General features: G+C 55.0%; 1 protein-coding gene across 7 annotated transcripts in view; it reads right to left on the reverse strand.

Annotated features, from left to right (window-relative positions):
- The window catches only part of DPP9 (dipeptidyl peptidase 9), a 51982-nt gene that overhangs the window by 21064 nt on the left and 11388 nt on the right, over window positions 1-19530 (reverse strand). For all 7 annotated transcript variants that reach the window (XR_013531258.1, XR_013531256.1, XR_013531257.1 and 4 more), the window contains 7 exons: window positions 12091-12203; window positions 10104-10277; window positions 9860-10028; window positions 7297-7410; window positions 6729-6857; window positions 4800-4861; window positions 1855-1955 (listed from right to left, as the gene is read on the reverse strand). Coding sequence is in view for 4 of the 7 variants with exons in the window: in XM_054250222.2 (XP_054106197.1) it covers window positions 1855-1955; window positions 4800-4861; window positions 6729-6857; window positions 7297-7410; window positions 9860-10028; window positions 10104-10277; window positions 12091-12203 (862 nt within the window). In the remaining 3 variants the exon portion in view is untranslated. The remainder of the gene's footprint in view (window positions 1-1854; window positions 1956-4799; window positions 4862-6728; window positions 6858-7296; window positions 7411-9859; window positions 10029-10103; window positions 10278-12090; window positions 12204-19530) is intronic.

Below are 19530 nucleotides of genomic sequence, written 5' to 3' on the forward strand. Positions count from 1 at the left end.
GCAGCTCCACACAAAGAAAGAGCAACGAAAACCAAACCGGAGGGAAGCATCACAGGGATGTGAAGTCCTAACGAGAGTGGGCGCCGGGCTCAGACCTGCCATCCCAGCATCTGAGAGGCCAAGGCGGGAGGACTGCTTGAGTCCAGCAGTTTGAGGGTACAGTGAGCTATGGTGGTGCCACCGCCCTTCAGCCTGGGCCACAGAGAAAAACCCCATCTCTACAAAAAATATGAAAAATTTAAAAAGGAAAGGAGACCTAGCCATATTGGCCAGGATGGTCTCGATCTGTTGACCTTGTGATGTGCCTACCTTGGTCTCCCAAAATGCTGGGATTACAGGCTCGAGCCACGGTACCTGGCTGGGAAGCAGTTTTTCTTTTTACCTTTTTTTTTTTTAAATTTGAGACGGAGTCTTGCTCTGTCGCCAGGCTGGTATGCAATGGTGTGATCTGAGCTCACTGCAACGTCCGCCTCCCGGGTTCAAGCGATTCCCTTGCCTCAGCCTCCCGAGAGGCTGGGATTGCAGGCGTGTGCCACCGTGCCCGGCTAGTTTTCTGTACTTTGGCAGACACAGGGTTTCACCACGTTGGCCAGAATGGCCTCAAGCTCCTGACCTTGCGATCCACCTGCCGCGGCTGCAGAGTGCTGGGATTACAGGTGGGAGCCACTGCGCCCGGCCCTCCTTTTACGTTTTTGAGACAGAGTCTCGCACTGTCACCCAGACTGGAGGGCAATGGTGCAATCTTAGCTCACTGCAACCTTCCCTTCACGGGTTCAAGCAATTCTCCTCCCTCAGCCTCCCGAGTAGCTGGGATTACAGGTGCACGCCACCAGGCCCAGCTAATTTTTTGTATTTTTGGTAGAGATGGGGTTTCACTATGTTGGCCAGGCTGTCTCAAATGCCTGACATCGTGATTCACCTGCCTCAGCCTCCCAAAGTGCTGGGATTAACAGGCATGAGCCACTGCGCCTGGCCTTGGGAAGCAGTTTTTCTGTGAAACAGGGCCAGATATTAAACACTTTCAGTTTAGTGGGCCACAGTTTCTGTCACAGCTACTCAATTATGCGACTGACAGGCTGGAAAAGAGTTGGCGTGGCTGTGTGCCAATTTATGCATGGGCGCTAGGATGTGGACGTCACGTCACTTTCACGTGTGATAAAATCTTCTGTGAATCTCCTCCCTTCTGACCCCCAATCACTTAAAAAGCATAAATGCCAAGGCAAAGGCAGGCTAATCACTTGAGGCCAGGAGTTTGAGACCTGGTCAACATGTGAAACCCCATCTCTACTAAAAATACAAGTTCGAACCACTGTACTCCAGCCTGGGCGACAGAGTGAGACTCCATCTCAAAAAATAATAAATAAATAAATAAGCGTAAATGCCATTCTGAGCTCATGGAATGTACAAAAAACGAGCAGAGGCTAGATTTGCCCACTGGGGCTTGGCCCGTTTAGGGAGGCAGTAGAGCGTTTTCTCCTCGATGTGCGTGGGAGGCTGCGGAGTGAGTACGGGGAGCACCTCAGCTTTGCGACTCAGTTTCTCCGACTGAGCCTGAGGTCTGGGGACACCTGAGATCCCCTCTGTAGGTCTCCTCCCCACTTTGGGAAACTAGATCCACGTGTGCTGGTGGCTCTGGCACTGGAACTCACAAGTCCAGTGTGTCATCCTCAAACTGGCCGAGGTCAGGAGGGCCCTTTGGACACTGGGCTGAGACCCATCCTGGCGGTGGCACTGCGGGAAGACATGTAAGCAGACGGAAGGAATGGCACAGAGGGCCGGGAGGCGGCTTCGGTGGCTGCCCAGGGCCCAGGGCCCTGCCTGTGAACTCCTTGGGTCCCAGCCGGAGACACTCACTATTTGCCGTCCCGGGTCCAGCCAGCCCTGGCAACGTACTCCACCTTCGGGAACAGTGAGCTGAAGGGCTGCACCAGCTCCTTCTCCTGGGTCGAGACGATCTGAAGGGAAACAGGTGTGGGTCACGCCCTGGCCCACCCAGTGTGACCCACACCTGTTTGTCGTGACCCCCCAGATTCATATGCCAGAGTCCCAGCCCCCAGGACCCCAAAACGTGACCTTCTTAGAAAATGGGGCCCCTGCAGATGTACTGAGTTAAGGCAAGGTTGTACGGAGAAGGGTGGGCCCTGATCCAGCAAGACTGCTGTCCTCACAAGGGAGACATGGACAGACACAGAGGGAGGCCGTCTTAAAAAGGGACACAGGAAGCAACGGCCACCAAGAAGCCGTGGAGAAGGAGCCACCTGCCAGCAGCCTGGTGTTGGACAGTGAGCCCCAGAATCACGAGACAGTCAATTTTGGCCATGTCAGCCACCCGGTCTGTGGTAGTTTGTCATGGCCCAAACAAATGACTACAGGCACCCAGCAGGTGCAGGTGGGCTGGCTGAGCCCATGGCAGCACCCCAGCACGTGCCTGGACCCAAAGGCTCTGGTCTGGGCTGTCCCTTAGAGCCAGGTGGCTCTGGGCAAGCACAGCCCCTGGACCCAGGGTTTCCCCATGCATAAACGGGGCTGGCACGGTGTCTCCAGGGTATCGAGAGAAAGGGGACCGGGTCTTCTTCCCACCTAAATGGGCTGGCACGGCGTCTCCAGGAGATTAAAGAGAGAAAGGGCGGTGGGCCTCCAGCTCTACCACTTGCGTGGGTCACCAGCCCTACATCTCCAAGCTGCTTTGTTTGACTGGCATCACCCAAGCCCACCTAAGGACTGCACATCTGAGAGTGCAAGGAGCCACTACAACAGTGGCCCACGCCTGTAATCCCAGTACTGTGGAAGGCCGAGGTGGGTGGATCACTTGAGGTCAGGTGTTCGAGAACAGCCTGGGCAACATGGACAGACCCCATCTCTACAAAACCTACAATTAGTTAGGTGTGGTGGTGCCTGCTGGTAGTCCCAGCTACTCAAGAGGCTGAGGCAAGAAGACTGCCTTGAGCCCCGGAGGTTGAGGCTGCAGTGGACCGTGATTGCACCAGTGTACTCCAGCCTGGATGACAGTGAAATCCCAGCTCAAAAAACAAGAACAAACAAAAGCAAACCCCGGCCCGAAGGGAGGTTTCATGCGGGTCCGGCAAAGCCACTCAGACTGATGGCCTGAAATGTCACAGTGCTCCTGTCAAGAATACAAAAGAGGCCTGGAGAGCCTAATCGTGTCAAAAAGGATCCACCCCGGCCAGGCGCGGTGGCTCACGCCTGTAAACCCTGCGCTTTGGGAGGCGGAGGCCGGTGGATGGCGAGGTCAGGAGTTCAAAACCAGCCTGGCCAATACAGTGAAAATATAAGAATTATCCGGGCGTGGTGGCAATGCCTGTAGTCCCAGCTACTCAGAGGCTGAGGCAGGAGAATCGCTTGAACCAGGCACTCGGAGGTTTCACTGGGCTGAGATCACGCCACTGCACTCCAGCCTGCAACAGCACGAGACTCCATCTCAAAAAAAAAAAAAAAAAGAATTCAACCCTCCAAATTATGAAAACAGGAGGCTCATTTTATCTTACACGCTTCCCCAAAACATGATGTCACTTTCGCAAAAGGACACAGGGGCCTACTTGGTTTGCCTCTGCCCTTCCATCCTGCGGTGCAGGGAAAGCGAGGGTGGCTCTGGATCCCTCGTGTCCCCGCCGTCAGTGACTCTCCTCTGCCCCAGCCTCTTTTGCCCAGGGCTCTGTCTGTGAGTTCTCCAATGTGACACTACCTAACTTCCTGACACCTTTCTAGATCTTATGGGATTTGCAAATTCCGAGAGAACTGATCAGTGAGGGGCTACTGCAGAGCCCCCGGGTGGCAGGGACGTGAGAGATGGGACGAATATGCTGGGCTGGAGGCGGGTGGCTGGGAAGGCAGTGGCCGAGGGAGATACGGTCAGAGGTATAATCTGCTGGTACACTTTTTACTGACGGATGACACCTCCAGGCTGTGGGGTCCTTTGAGATGACCCCCAGGGGATGAGGACCCTGCTTACTGGATGCTAATGAGGTGGCGGGGGGGGTCCTCTCCCCACAGTAGCTGACCCGAGGATCTATCCAAAATACTGGAGGAGAAACACCCCACCCGAGGTTGAGGTACCCCAGGTGTCTGCCCCACAGAGTTCTCTGTTTTAGAAACTTGGAGAGAGACGCCGGGCGCGGTGGCTCAAGCCTGTAATCCCAGCACTTTGGGAGGCCGAGGTGGGTGGATCACGAGGTCGAAAGATCGAGACCATCCTGGTCAACATGGTGAAACCCCGTCTCTACTAAAAATTACAAAAAATTAGCTGGGCACGGTGGTGCGTGCCTGTAATCCCAGCTACTCAGGAGGCTGAGGCAGGAGAATTGCCTGAACCCAGGGGTCGGAGGTTGCGGTGAGCCGAGATCGCGCCATTGCACTCCAGCCTGGGTAACAAGAGCGAAACTCCATCTCAAAAAAAAAAAAAAAAAAAAAAAAAAAAGAAACTTGGAGAGAGGGCAGCTCCGGACCCACACATCGCACCCTCCCAGGGGAGCCTGCGAGTGCCTGACGAGCCTCTCCTCACAGGACCCCTACCCGATGCTTGTTCCTTACCGTGGGCGTGGCCTTGAGTCTCGGGACCCCCTCTGTGAGGCAGGGAGTCCAGCTCGTCATGCCGTATTCCAGACCGCAGGCCCAGACACACGCAGGGATGGCCCACGGCCAGGCAGTCCAGGCAGCAGGGCTGGGGCCTTGGGAGTGCCCCCAGAAGGGAGGCGAGTGATCTGCCCATCCTGCCCAGCTGCCTACCCAGCCCTTCTCCAAATCATCTGGGAGATTCTCTAGGATGTGCCAGGACCCCTTACCTTGCCCTGTGTGTCGACCTGGAACTCCGCCAGTTTCAAGGCAATCTTGGGATTTTTGCTGCCTGCAAAACCCAAAGTGAGGTGAGTGCCAGGCAGGTATCACCTGTGCATGCTGAGAGCCGGTGCTGGGGCTGGGCTTCGGGGTGACGTCCACAGAGAGGTGCACAATGGGTGGGGGGCAGGCAGGAGAAGCCAGGTGTCCCATGGTCAGTCTGCAGGTACCTTGCCCTGCTGGTACAGGCCTGACGCCCCTCAGGCGGGGACCTTCTGACTTTGGGCCTGGATCACACTCCCGACATGACATTGACTTTCTCATTTAGGAGCACAGGCCACACCCTGTGCTGAGAGCTGGGGCTTGTGGGGGCCGCAGACACAAGGAAGATGCCATCCCTGCCTTGGGAGAGCTCCCAAGGAAACCACCAACAATGTGACAAGTCCCATACAAAGTGAGGGAGCCCATGTGACCGCCCAACCTGCGCCCTCGGGAGGCCAATGGCAAAATATAAGGGACCCAAGAGGTTTCTGAAGAGTGGGACTTAGTTCAGGCTCCAAAAGAGGGCATGGGCCACAGCAAGGTGGAGAATCCTTATTTTTCTGGCTAGACCTACGAGAAACACAACTCCAGCCCTCATGGCAGGTGGCAGCTCTGAGCCTCACTGTTCTCATCTGTCAAATGAGGGGAAAAGACTGCCTTAGCCCATTTGCAGTGGAAGCTTGAAAGATCCCATAGAAAACGTCCATCTGCCATGGCGCAGAGCAGGCACTCTCAGAGTACCGGCAATAGCAGTGCTCTTACGTGCTCCCACAGGGGTGGCAAACCCAAGGCCTCTACGCTGAATCTGGGCTGCATGTGTGTTCTGTTTGGCTCCAGAGGTCTTTTAAGATAATTAGAAAGATGTTTAAGAATTGAGAGTGGCTGGGCATGGTGGCTCACATCTGTGATCTCAGCACTTTGGGAGGTCGAGACAAGAGGATCACTTGAGGCCAGGAGTTCGAAACCAGCCTGGGCAACACAGCAAAACTCCATCTCTACAAAAAATTTAAGTATTAGCTGGGCAAGGAAGACTCTGTCTCTACGAAAAATTTCAATTTTAGCTGTGCACGGTGGTGCACACCTGTAGTCCCAGCTACTTGGGAGGCAGGATCACTTGAGCCCAGGAATTTGAGGCTGCAGTGAGCTGTGACTGCATCTCTGTGCTCCTCCCTGAGCCACAAGGTGAGACCCTCTCAAAAAGAATCAAACAAAAACCACTGTAGCGTGAGGGCCAATGTGAAACCCCATCTCTACGAAGAATTCGAACTTAGCTTGGTGTGATGTGTACCCGTAGTCCCAGCTGCTCGGGAGGATGAGACAGGACAATCCCTTGAACCCAGGAGGTGGAGGCTTCAGTGAACCGAGATCACACCACTGCACTCCAGCCAGGGGGACAGAGAGAGACCCCGTCTCAGTCCAGTCTGCCTCCTGTTTTTATATGGCTAAAAACCCTTCTTTAGTTCTGAGATGGTTAGGAAAACAAGCAGCACAGGAGTGACAGATTGGCTGAGGTGAAAATCACATACATCTCAAGGTGAATTATTTGCAGTCTAAACTTCGGTCAAGTTTTCTTGGCATATGGCCACGCCCATTCCTGGACGTGCTGCTTTTCTGCTCGAGCAGCCAGGTGGGGCAGTTGCAAGAGAGCCTGCCTTCGACTGGCCCTAGAAGCTTGAGACACCTGTGCCCTGGCCCCTTCCAGAGACAGCTTGCCTACCTCTGAGCTATGTGATCAGGAGGCCAGGGGAAGCCAGGAGGAGGGGGCGTCCTCTCCAGGGCAGAAGCCTTCCTCCTACATCCCCACACATGTGCAGCACAGAAGGCCTGGGGTAAAGTGCACCTCACCAGCCACATCCCAGAGGCCTCAGACCCCCGGCCCAGCCCCACGCACTCACCTGTCCTGGGGTACCGATACGAGTCCGTCTTCCTCTCTTCTAGTGCAGGAGAAGGGACGTGAATGACCTCCACCTCGGATTCATCGACTTCCTCGTACAGGATTCGCAGTGTCTTGAGGCCCTCTGGACCTTGGGTCGGGGGGCAGGTGAGATGCTGAAGATGGTGGAGGCGGAATCGCTGCCATCAGCCTACCCCCTTCCACAGCACTGTGGCCTGAAGCTGGGCACCGTGGGCTCTGAAACCGGAACACCGGCTCTGCCATGTGCTACACCTTATGCCAGTCCCAACTGTGGGCCTCAGTTTCCTGCCTTGTGCAGTGGGAATCAGAGCAGGGCTATTCCCAGCATAAAATAGCATGGGAAGTGGCCACGTGGGTGCAATGGGCTGAACTGGGTGCCCTCTTAGGGCTGCAGCAATGTCTCCAGTCGTAAAGGAACCCTCTACATGCCTGATGGAAAGACTGTGGAGGTCATATGAAGTGAAAGGAGTGAAGGGCAGGAAGAAGACAGTCTGGTTCCAGCAGGACAAGCACTTGTGGGGGCCAGTTTAGAAATGGAAGGGCCCTACCTTCCCAGGAGGCTGTGGGGCACCACCAGTACCCAGTGAAGCGGTCGAACTCTTCCTGTATGACGAAGGTGGCCACGCCCGCAGACTTGGGGTCATCTAGGACATTGGATAAACCTAGGCAGAGGGAGGAAGAGCATCGACAAGGGATGAGCAGCAAGGGACGTCGGGGATGGCCAGGGGCTCCAGGACAGCACAAGAGAGAGAGGGAGAGGGAGGGAGAGAGAGGGAGAGTACGAGGAAGAAGGGAAAAGACAGAAAGGGAGAGAGAGGGAAAAAGAGGGAGTGAGAGGGACAGGGGTTGAGAGGAGGAGAGAGGGTGAGAAGGGGAGAGCTCAGAGCTGACTGCTTTCAAGCAGGGCTGCCCCACCCACACTGGGGCCACTGGGGCCACTTGGTCTCTGGGGTGGGGCTGTCCTGGGCATGGCAGGGTGTGGAGCAGTGTCCCTGGCCTCCACTTATGCCTTGCCACACTAGGAGCATCCACGCCCAAGTGGGCCATCTAAAAACATCTCTGGGCTGGTCGTGGTGGCTCACGCCTATAATCCCAGCCCTTTGGGGGGCTGAGGCAGGCGAATCACGAGGTTAAGAGATTGACACCATCCTGGCCAACATGGAGAACGCCTGTCCCAAGGTCAGGCGTGGTAGCTAACGCCTGTAATCCCAGCACTTTGGGAGGCTGAGGTGGGCGGATTGCAAGGTCAAGAGATCGAGACCATGCTGACCAACATGGTGAAACCCCAACTCTACTAAAAATACAAAAAAATGTAGTTGGGCATGGTGGCGCATGCCTGTAATCCCAGCACTTTGGGAGAGCAAGGTGGGTGGATCATCTGAGGCCAGGAGTTCAAGGCCAGCCTGGCCAACATGGCAAAACCCTGTCTCTACTAAAAATATAAAAATTCACCCGGCAAGGTGACAGGCACTTGTAATCCCAGCTACTCAGGAGGCTGAGGCAGGAGAATTGCTTGAATCTGGGAGGCAGAGGTTTTGGTTAGCCAAGATTGCACCAATGCACTCCAGCCTGGGCAAGAGTGAAACTCCATCTCGCCCCTATAGTGCCAGCTACTCAGGAGGCTGAGGCAGGGGAATTGCTTGAACCCAGGAGGCAGAGGTTACAGCGAGCCCAGATCGAGCCGCTGAACTCCAGCTTGGCAATAGAGCAAGACTTCATCTAAAAAAAAAAAAAAAGAGCCGGGCACGGTGGCTCAAGCCTGTAATCCCAGCACTTTGGGAGGCCGAGATGGGTGGATCAACAGGTCAAGAGATCGAGACCATTTTGGTCAACATGGTAAAACCCTGTCTCTACTAAAAATACAAAAAGTTAGCTGGGCATGGTGGTGCGTGCCTGTAGTCCCAGCTACTCGGAAGGCTGAGGCAGGAGAATTGCCTGAACCCAGGAGGCGGAGGTTGCGGTGAGCCAAGATCGTGCCATTGCACTCCAGCCTGGGTAACAAGAGCGAAACTGTTTCCAAAAAAAAAAAAAAAAAAAGAAAAAAGGGTTGGGTGTGGTGGCTCACGCCTGTAACCCCAGCACTTTGGGAGGCCAAGGCGGGCGGATCACGAGGTCAAGAGATCGAGACCATCCTGGTCAACATGGTGAAACCCTGTCTCTACTAAAAATACAAAAAAAAATTAGTTGGGTGTGGCAGTGGGTGCCTCTAGTCCCAGCTGCTAGGGAGGTTGAGGCAGGAGAATTGCTTGAACCCGGGAGGCGGAGTTTGCAGTGAGCCGAGGTCATGCCACTGCACTCCAGCCTGGTGCCTGGCAACAGAACAAGACTGTCTCAAAAAAAAAAAAAAAAAAATAGAAAGAAAAAAACGGTCTCGGGACATTGTCGATTACCCAGGTTTGGAAAGTGGGGCCCCGGCTTACAGGATGGAAAACGCAGTGACTCAAAACCTGGTGAGCAGGGGAGTGGGGAGAACGCAGAACGCAGGTGAGATATGGCCTTGACTTGATGGGGCTGGACAGGCGGGGTGGAGGAGAAGGCATGCAGGGGCAGAAGCGCACAGGGGTGCCTGGCAGAGGGTCCAGAGCACTGCAGCTGGGCCGGCGCCTACAGCAAAGAAACCACAGAGCAGCTGGGCGTGGTGGTTCACGTCTGTAATCCCAGAACTTTGGGAGGCTGAGGTGGGTGAATCATTTGAGGTCAGGAGCTCGAGAGCAGCCTGGCCAACATGGTGAAACCCCATCACAACTAAAAATACACACACACACACACACACACAAAATTAGCCGGGCGTGGTGGTGGGTGCCTGTAATCCTAGCTAACTGAGAGGCTGAGGCAGGAGAACTGCTTGAACCCAAGAGGCAGAGGTTGCAGTGAGTCAAGATCATGCCACTGTACTCCAGCCGGGGTGACAAAGTAAGACTCTCTCTCAAAAAACACAGAAAAGAAAACCACAGAGCTGGCAGGAATACCTGGACTTCCTGGGAGACACGTGGGCACAAAAGGTCTGCCCGGGAGGATGGCCTGCTGTTGGGGTGCATATGGGAAGACCCTGGCTATGGGGACGACGGGGCCTTTCTGGAAGGTGGCCGTGCACAGGAGGGCTGGCCCCACCTTGGTGGCAGAAGGTCAGCCGCCGCTCCTCGCCCGTCTCGATGTTGGCCACCCACAGGTCGCTGTTGTTGATGAAGGAGAAGAAGGCAGGGTCGGCGGGGCAGATTTTGGGGTCCATCCGGGGCCCTGAGCACTGGGTCTTGATTTCCAGCGGCTTCATAGGGGACACCTGAGGATAGACAGGCCTGGCTCAGGGGGAGGGGCCGCCACACCGCCCCCGCACGCAGCCAGGCCCGGGGCTCACCATGAAGCCGTTCTTGCCGCCGTCCCGGCAGTGGAAGAGGCTATTGCTGGCCTGGAAGAGGAAGAGGCCGCTCTCGCTGTGGAAGTCGTAGGAGGTGATGCCGAAGACCCCCAGGCGCTTCCGCTCCCTCAGCAGCTCCTCCTCCCGGGAGTAGACCCCATGGTGGGGCGTGGCCTGGAAACATAGGGGAGGGGCGCAGCGAGGGGTGGGGGCAGTGTCAGTCGGCAAAGAGGATCCCCCACTGGCTAGGGCAGAGACCTGGTGCCTGGGCGATGCCAGGGAATCTGCCTTTGGGCCTCGCCAGAGAGAATTTCCTGTCCTGCGCAGAACTGGGTGCCGGAGCCCCGGACCTGGTGGGTGGCCAAAGATTGCCAGAGCCTGGCCCTGCTGGACTGGCTGAGTGTCCTAGGAGGTGGCAGGGGAGGCTCTGAGGCCAGAGGTTTCCTCACTTCCCGAGTTCCCTCCCCACAGACCCTCTCCACGGCAGATGGGGGCCCCTGGGAGGAGCTGCCCCCTGCCCCACACCAACGGAGTACTCTCTCTGGGTCCCTAGTGCCACTCATGTAGCCTCCCCTCACTCCTACCCTGTTCACAATCCCTTCCCACCAAGAGCTTTCGATTTAGCAATCCCAGCACTCTGGGAGGCCCAGGCAGGTATATCACCTGAGGTCAGGAGTTTGAGACCAGCCTGGCCAACATGGTGCAACCCCGTCTCTACTAAAAATACAAAAATTAGCTGGGTGTGGTGGTGTGTGCCAGTAGTCCCAGATGCTCGGGAGGCTGAGGCCAGACAATCCCTAGAATCCAGGAGGTGGAAGTTGCAGTGAGCGGAGAGCAAGTCACTGTACTCCAGCCACGGGGACAGAGTGAGACTCTATCTCAAAAAAATAAAAACATAAACAAAAAAACAGAATCAAAAGCAGCATAAATACAAGGACATTGGCTGGCTTGGGGGCTCAGACAGGCTAAAGTGAGGGCCACCGAACCAGCGGTGGAGAAAGTGGGACTGTGTCATGATCTCAGCCACAGTGTTAGGTATCTTCATTGTAACATTGTTACATTTATGCTGTTACTATGTTACGTTATCTTATTGTTACATTGTTACTATTTTAGCGGATTCACTGTCTCCCAGGCTGGAGTGCAGTGCTAATTGTGGCTTACCACAGCCTTGGACTCCTAGGTTCCAGCGATCTTCCCATCTCAGCCTACCAATTAGTTGGAACTACAAGTTGAGCGCCACCAGGCCTGGCTAATTTTATTTTTATTTATTTAGAGATGGAGTCTTGCTCTGTCACCAGGCTGGAGTTTGGTGGCGCGATCTTGGCTCACTGCAACCTCCACTTCCCAGGTTCAAGCAATTCTCCTGTCTCAGCCTCCTGAGTAGCTGGGAGTACAGGCACCCGCCACCACGCCCAGCTAATTTTTGTATTTTTAGTAGTGACAGGGTTTCACCATGTTGGCCAGGATGGTCTCAATCTCTTGACCTCGTGATCCACCCATCTTGGCTTCCCAAAGTGCTGAGATTACAACCGTGAGCCACTGCACCCAGCCTAATTTTATTTTTTGTAGAGATGGGGTCTTGCTGTGTTCCCCAGGCTGGTCTCAAATTATTGGGCTCAAGCAATTCTCCTGCCTCAGCCTCCCAATCATCAACCACAAACCATGCCAATGCAAAAACCACTTTCCTCCCTCCACCATCCCCAGAGCCAACGCTGGCTAAGATGAACGGCTAACGGCTCTCTACAAGGGCCTCGAGCCGAGGTGATTCCCAACCTTCAGTGATGCTGTTGGGAAGAGCTTCTCTGCAGCTTGAGTACAGGTGGTGGGGAGGGAAGACCCACCCGCCAGAGTCCAGAGCACGGAGGGTTTGCAGGAACTCAGAGCAGGCGGGGCGGGAGAGGCGACAGAAGGCGCGTGCAGCCCTCGGGGCTGGCCTTTGTCCACCTCCTCGCCCACGGAAGGGCCCAGGCCCAAGTGTACAGCTCACCTGGAAGTGATCCAGCATCTGCTTCCAGGAGAGAAGCAGCAGAGCCTCTTTCCGGATCTTCTTGGGAATCTCGGAGTACAGGAGGGAGTTTTCCCGGCTGCCATATGGCATCCCTGCGGGGAGAAAGGAAACGCCTAGAACGGGTGCCCTGGCTCAGGATGGGGAGACACCCTCAGCCACACTGCTGGCTCCCTGCCGCTGGGCCCAGCTGGTTCCCTCTGCTTCTGGCACATTCTGCCAGGCTGCTGGCGGGACAGCCCTCCTCGAAAGCGATGGATCCTGGGCTTGCATATGTAGGGAGTGAGGGCCTTCCACCTGAGATGTTTCTGCCGAATCTCATGGCCTAAATTACCAAAGAAACAGCATGCAGAGGCTGGGCACGGTGGCTCTTATCTGTAATCCCAGCAGTTTAGGAGGCCGAGGCGGGAGGAGTGCCTGAGCCCAGGAGTTTGAGACCAGCCTGGGCAACATAGCGAGGTCCTGTCACCTCCCCGCGCCAAGAAAAGAAAAAGAAATCGCACACAAGAGAACAAGGCGGCCAGTCAGGGACAGGAACCAGCTCTCAGCAGGTTGGGTTCAGCTCTCCAAGGCCCTACTTTACCAAGGCTTTTGCAGAGGACAAGAATAATTGATGTAGAATTAGAAGAAAGGAAAAACTGTCAAAAAGGAATGAGGGCCGGGTGCCATGGCTCAAGCCTGTAATCCCAGAACTTTGGGAGCCCAAGGTGGGCAGATCACTAGAGGTCAGGAGTTCAAGACCGGCCTGGCCAACATGGTGAAACCCCGTCTCTACTGAAAACACAAAAATTCGCCAGGCACAGTGGTACATGCCTGTCATTCCAGCTACTCAGGAGGCTGAGGCAGGAGAATTGCTTGAACCCGGGAGGCAGAGGCCGTAGTGAGCCAAGACAGTGCCACTGCACTTCAGCCTGTGCAACAAGGGGAAAACTGCGTCTTAGTCCGGCCTGAGTGACAGAACAAGATTCTGTCTTAAAAAAAAAAAAAAATGGGGAAGCGTAAGCCTAGTCCAGTATTCCCAGCCTCGCCCCTGACCACATTCAGGCCTGAATGATCCTCCGGGGCGCAGCCGTTCTGGGCACTGTGGGGCTCTGAGCAGCATCCGTGTCTTCTACCCACTCCATGCCAGGGGCACCGCCCAGTCGTGACAACCGCACCTAACCCCAGACATCTCCCAGTGTCCCTTGCAAGGGCAGAATCACCCTTGACCTCAAACCAGGGGTGATTTCCGCAGCAAATGACCACAGTGAGAGCTGCCAGGTGAGGGCTTTGGGTGGGTTACATGAGGTGAGAAGCGTGGAGCGCTTGGTGCAATGCAAAATCAGCCTATTTCATCAGCAAGCCGTGGCTTTCCACGTACGTGCATCTCTGAGCTTGGGATGGGTCTTGCTGTGGAAGGTGCAATCGTTTCTTAGTGACAGATAAAAGCACTGCGTATCTGCCAACTGGTCGTGTCTTAGATTTGCTGGAGGCAGTACCCTTTTCATTAACAAGGCGAACGGCAGAAGCAGGATGGTAATCCCCAGGAAGCCTCGGTTTTCTCTCTCCTGGAAAACCAGGAGGGCCCCTCCAAGCGTAAAGCTACCCAGCAGCCCACAAACATGACGCAGCAAACGACGAGTCACAGACACCCGGGAGCCTGGCCCCTCCGTGGGCCCCTCTGCTTTCAACCCTGAGTCTCTCCAGGTTGAGCCTCGGATTGGTGCTGTCCTCTTTTCAGGAACTCCTCATACACGCTTGCTGTTTTGTTTTGTTTTGTTGTTGAGACAGAGCCTCGCTCTGTTGCTCAGGCTGGAGTGCAGTGGTGTGATCTTGGCTCACTGCAGCCTCTGCTTCCCAGGTTCAAGCGATTCTCCTGCTGGTATTACAGGCGCCTGCCAGCACGCCTTGCTAATTTTGTTGTATAGTAGAGAAGAGGGTTTCACCATGCTGGCCAGGCTGGTCTTGAACTCCTGACCTCAGGTGATCCTCCCATCTCGGCCTCCCAAAGTGCTGGGATTACAGTCTCGAGCCACCGTGCCCAGCCTCACTTGCTTTTTTAAGAAGGGGAGAACAGGAAGGTCACAAGCTGAGTGCCTCTGGCATTAGTGCTTAATAAATAGTATCTGTGCCATTTTTATTTATTGTCACAAGCAGCTGCAGGCTCCCCCAGTTCCCCCTGCTTTCTGTGTGTCCTGAATGAGAACCACAGGGGGAGTGCCCTGACCTCTGTGGCCCAGCCAGCTGCAGGTTTCTCCCTGCAGGCTTGAACCAGGGCCTAGGACATTCCCAGCCCCGGCCCCGAGCCAAAATCCTTCAACCCTCACATCGATTCCACACCCTGACCTCCTTGCTGAGGACACCCCGGGGTAGAGAATGCACTTTCTCCGATGCCTGTCTCAGGGACTCTGATGCCCACCCTGCACAGGCCGCCTAGGAAATGCTTTGGACTAATTCCCCTGGCATTTACGGTTCCTTGTTTTGGAATCCCAACCAGCCCCATCTCAGGATGGTAGAGGGCACGCCTTTGTGGGAACTCCCCTGCTGCTGCTTCTGGGGTGACTGCAGCTGTGGGTTCAGTGGGATGAGACAGAAGCTTCTCACTATTCACAACGGCAAAGACATGGAACCGGCCTAAATGCCCATCAACAGCTGACTGGCTGAGGAAAATTGGGCAGATATTCACCACGGAGTACTATGCAGCCATAAAAAATAATGAGATCGTGGCTCACACCTGTAATCGCAGCACTTTGGGAGGCCGAGGCGGGTGGATCACGAGGTCAAGAGATCGAGACCATCCTGGTCAAATGGTGAAACCCCGTCTCTACTAAAAATACAAAAATTAGCTGGGCATGGTAGTGCACGCCTGTAGTCCCAGCTACTAGGGAGGTTGAGGGAGGAGAATTGCCTGAACCCAGGAGGCGGAGGTTGCGGTGAGCCCAGATCGCGCCATTGCACTCCAGCCTGGGTAACAAGAGCGAAACTCCGTCTCAAAAAAAAAGAATGAGATCACGTCCTTTGCAGGGACACAGAATGGAGCTGGAGGCCACTATCCTCAGAAAGCTAAGCAGGAACAGAAAACCAAATACCCCATGCTCTCACTTTATAAGCGGGAGTTAAATGATGAGAACACACGGCCACACAGAGCAGAACAGACTCTGGGCCTATTGGAGGGTGGTGGGTGGGGGAGGGAGAGCGGCAGACCAAACTATTGGGTACCAGGCTTAGTTCCTGGGTGACAAAACAATCTGTACAACAAAGCCGTGACACAAGCGTGCCTATGTAGCAAAGCTACACATACCCCTGAACCCAAAATAAAAGCTTCTTCTTTTTTTGAGACAGAGTCTTGCTCTGTCTCTAGGCTGGAGTACAGTGGTTCGGATCTCGGCTCACTGCAACCTCTGCCTCCTGGGTTCATGTGATTCTCCTGCCTCAGGCTCCTGAGTAGCTGGGATACCAGGCACAGGACACCACATCCGGCTAATTTTTGTATTTTATGTCAGTCAGACAGGTCTCCAACTCCTGACCTCCTGACCCGCCCGCCACGGCCTCCCAAAGTGCTGGGATTGCGGGGTGAGCCACGGCACCGGCTGGTTTGCTTGTTCGTTACTGTGAACATATATTTGACTTAGTCATAGTCTGTTTACAATGGAAACTCTGGGAATTCAGATTAACATCCTTGCCCGTGAGCTTCTTACAGACACCAGAGAAAGTTTCAGCTTCATGTTCCACGTTGCTCTGCTGTGCTTCGTCCAAATGAACCTCTGTGAGCCGCTGCCATCCAGGTCCATGAAGTCTCTTGCCCACAATTTCGCTTGCGAAGAGCAAGCCCTCAGATGGCAACGTGCGCGGCTGTCAGAGTGTGGCTCCTGGGACGCGATTGCTCATCTTTTGTGTGGCTTTTCGAGTTGGCTGAGGCAGAATTCTCTGAGTGATAGACACCATGCCTCCCACCGAACTTTTTCTCCAATTCGCCTACTGGCTGGACTTGGGTTTTCTGGAAAGATTTCAGTCGAGGAACAGGAACGAAGATGACAGCTTTCCCGCCACCCCCAACTTCAGTTGCCTCGGCTGCCCCCGTAACATTCAGCTCTCTCAGCTGAGCCTTGAGGTCCAAGTTCATCTCCAGCTCCAGAAGAGCCTGGGAGGTGCCAGACTTGAACTCTTCGGGCTTCTCGCCATTGGGCTTCACGATCTTAGCGCTCAAACTGAATGTGGCCTTCTCCTTGCTGAGTGCCGGCTCAGGAAGAGACCCAAATCTCTTGTTTATTGTTTTAAAAAAAAAACAGCAACTTCTGATTGTGGCAAGGAACACAAGTTTCCCATGCGTGATGGAGTGTGCTTGTGAAGTACAGTAGTGATGGAAAGACGCACGTAAGAAAAAGATTAGATGTACAGGATTCCTTCTAAAGTTGATTTATAGGCCAAGCGCGGTGGCTCAAGCCTGTAATCCCAGCACTTTGGGAGGCCAAGGCGGGTGGATCACAAGGTCAAGAGATCGAGACCATCCTGGTCAACGTGGTGAATGAAACCCCGTCTCTACTAAAAATACAAAAATTAGCTGGGCGTGGTGGTGCATGCCTGTAATCCCAGCTACTCAGGAGGCTGAGGCAGGAGAATTGCCTGAACCCAGGAGGTGGAGGTTGTGGTGAGCCGAGATCGTGCTATCCAGCCTGGGTAACAAGTGAAACTCCATCTCAAAAAAAAAAAAAAAGGCTGGGCGCGGTGGCTCAAGCCTGTAATCCCAGCACTTTGGGAGTCTGAGGAGGGTGGATCACGAGGTCAAGAGATTGAGACCATCCTGGTCAACATGGCGAAACCCCGTCTCTACTAAAAATACAAATGATTAGCTGGGCGTGGTGGCGCGTGCCTGTAATCCCAGCTACTTGGGAGGCTGAGGCAGGAGAATTGCCTGAACCCAGGAGGCGGAGGTTGTGGTGAGCCAAGACCGCACCATTGCACTCCAGCCTGGGTAACAAGAGCAAAACTCCCGTCTCAAAAAAGAAAAAAAGTGGATTTACAAAAAATGCAAAGTGCAGTGAGACGTGTATGGGAGGGAGAAAAATCCTGCAGAGAGTTGGGAGTGAGCAAAAGAACCCAAGTGCTGGAAACATGACACAATCTCTACAAGCCCTGGAAGCTGCGGGGACCCTAACCATCTGGCCGCCCGTGGGGATGAGCGTCAAGTGATATGTGATTTCATTCAAGTGAAATGCCCAGAACAGGCCAATCTACGGACACAGGAAGTGGATCATGGTTGCCCGGGGCTGGGGAGTGATGGCTGATGGGGATGGGATTGCTTTTTGGGATGGTGGAATGTTCGGGAAGTGGACAGGGCTAACAGCTGCACAACTCTGTGAGTGCGAGGCTAAAGCCCACTGAGCTGCATACCTTCGAAAGTGAACTTGTGCAATGTGAATGACATCTCAATTTTAAAAGCACCCTGGACCAGGAGGAGGGATGGGAGGGGCCAGGTAGCTGCGTCCCACTTGGGGCGGCCTGGTCCACGGGGACTCTCCAGGAGAGCTGGAGCCTTCCAAACTGGAAGCCAAAGCCGCAGCCTTGCCAAGGATGCTGGGGCCACCTCCCTCCAGGCCGATTAATCAGTGATCACCAAATGGCCCTGCCAGCACATTCCTCGGGCAGCTGCTGGTGGCACCGTGATGGCGACAACTGGCCTCTGAGGCAAGGGCTGGAGATGCCCGCCAAGAGCTGTGGATTTCTGCTGACCCGTCCCTTCTGGGACTTTCCTCACCAGCTCTGCCCCTGCAAACACGCCCGCTGCCAACCTGCCATCCACCCACGCCCCGGTGACCCAGGCTTGTGCAAACACCACTTCCCGTCACCGTGCACTGTGGCCCCACTGGCTGGCCCGGCGGGGGACTGTGATCCACACAGGGCTGGGGCTCTCCCCTGGATCTTGGCCTGGAGTGCCCGGAGACAAGAGTTCCTGCTTTCCCTTCTGAGGGAGCTCCAGAGCTGCCTGGAACCCTGCGGCCTCCTCCAGCCACAGAAGTCACTGTGTGCAGCTGGGAGAGGCTGATCTGCATGGGACAGAAGCGTATCCAGTGCTGCAGTGTCAGGCCTGGAACCTGAGCTGGCCCCAGCCCACCTTACTGGCAGCAGGAACCACACGTTTCCCCGCTGGTCCCGCTAGCTGGACACTGGGGGCTTCACTACATGGATCCGAAAGAGCCCTCCCGGGGGGCCCCAGTGTTTAGCTCCACATGCCCCACAACAAACCTGGTGCCTGCTGAGGACACAGGTCCCCAGAAGGAGCAGAGGGGATGAGTCCTATGCTTTTGGCAGCAGGCCAGGCCTGGCCTTGGAGTCTGGACGCTGGGCTAGTGCTAAGAAGTGTTATTTTTACTCAGGGGCTGTAGGGAGGCCTGCCCCAAGAATCTGTATGTGATGTGAGCTCAAGCCTGCCCTGACAGGGCTAAGTGACAGACTGGATTAGTTGAAGGGTGAATGTCACCCCAAAAGGGGCAGTCTGATGTCTGAGCTGCTCTAGGTACATTCTGGGGTCTCTGCCAAGTTCATGCCCACTAGGACCAGGCCTCAGCACCTCCTGTATACTGTTAAGACCTGCCAGCCCCAGCCCCACGTGCGCGACCCCACAATCTCATCTACGCAAAGTCAATCTGATTCCTTGTCCTGGAAACTTGGAGAAAGCTCCTCTGTTTCTGCTGGTGACTAGAACCTGAGGCATGGAATCCTGGGGGCCGTGGAGGGGCTGCGGAGAGCAGGTGAGCAGCGAGGTGGGGTGGATCCGTGGAGAGGTACACATGGACGGATGCCTGGTTTCTGGAATGCTGCGGTTCCCAGGCACTGCTTCCTGAGGTCCTCGGGGATTTCTACTCTTGGGTTCCATAAGACACCCCCTCCCTTTACTCCAAGGGGTGCTTCATGGCTCAGCTAGCTTGGAGAGTTTCTGTCCCTTTAAGCATCTTCGCAGAGACTTGAATGATGGCCCTGACAGAGAGGTGTCTACATCCTGGAGCTTGGGTGTGGAGGCGACCTTACATAGAGAGACAGGCCTCTGCAGCTGGGATTGGAGGCTCCTGAGCTGGGGAGATGATCCTGGATCACCCAAGTGAGCCATACAGCATCAAGAGTCCTTATCACAGGGAGGCAGGTCAGGCCCAGTGGCTCATGCCTGTAATCTCGGTACTTTGGGAGGCTGAGGCAGGCGGATCACCTGAGGACAGGAGTTTGAGATCAGCCTGGGCAACATGGCAAAGCCTCACTTCTACTAAAAATACAGAAATTAGCTGGGTGTGGTGGCAGACGCTTGTAATCCCAGCTACTTAGGAGGCTGAGGCAAGAGAATCGCTTCAACTTGGGAGGCGGAAGTTGCAGTGAGCCGAGATCGCACCACTTGCACCCCAGCCTGAGTGACAGAGACTCCATCTCAACACAAAACAAACAAAAAAGGGGGGC

Source organism: Callithrix jacchus, chromosome 22, assembly GCF_049354715.1.
Source record: "Callithrix jacchus isolate 240 chromosome 22, calJac240_pri, whole genome shotgun sequence".
Classification (NCBI taxonomy): domain Eukaryota; kingdom Metazoa; phylum Chordata; class Mammalia; order Primates; family Cebidae; genus Callithrix; species Callithrix jacchus.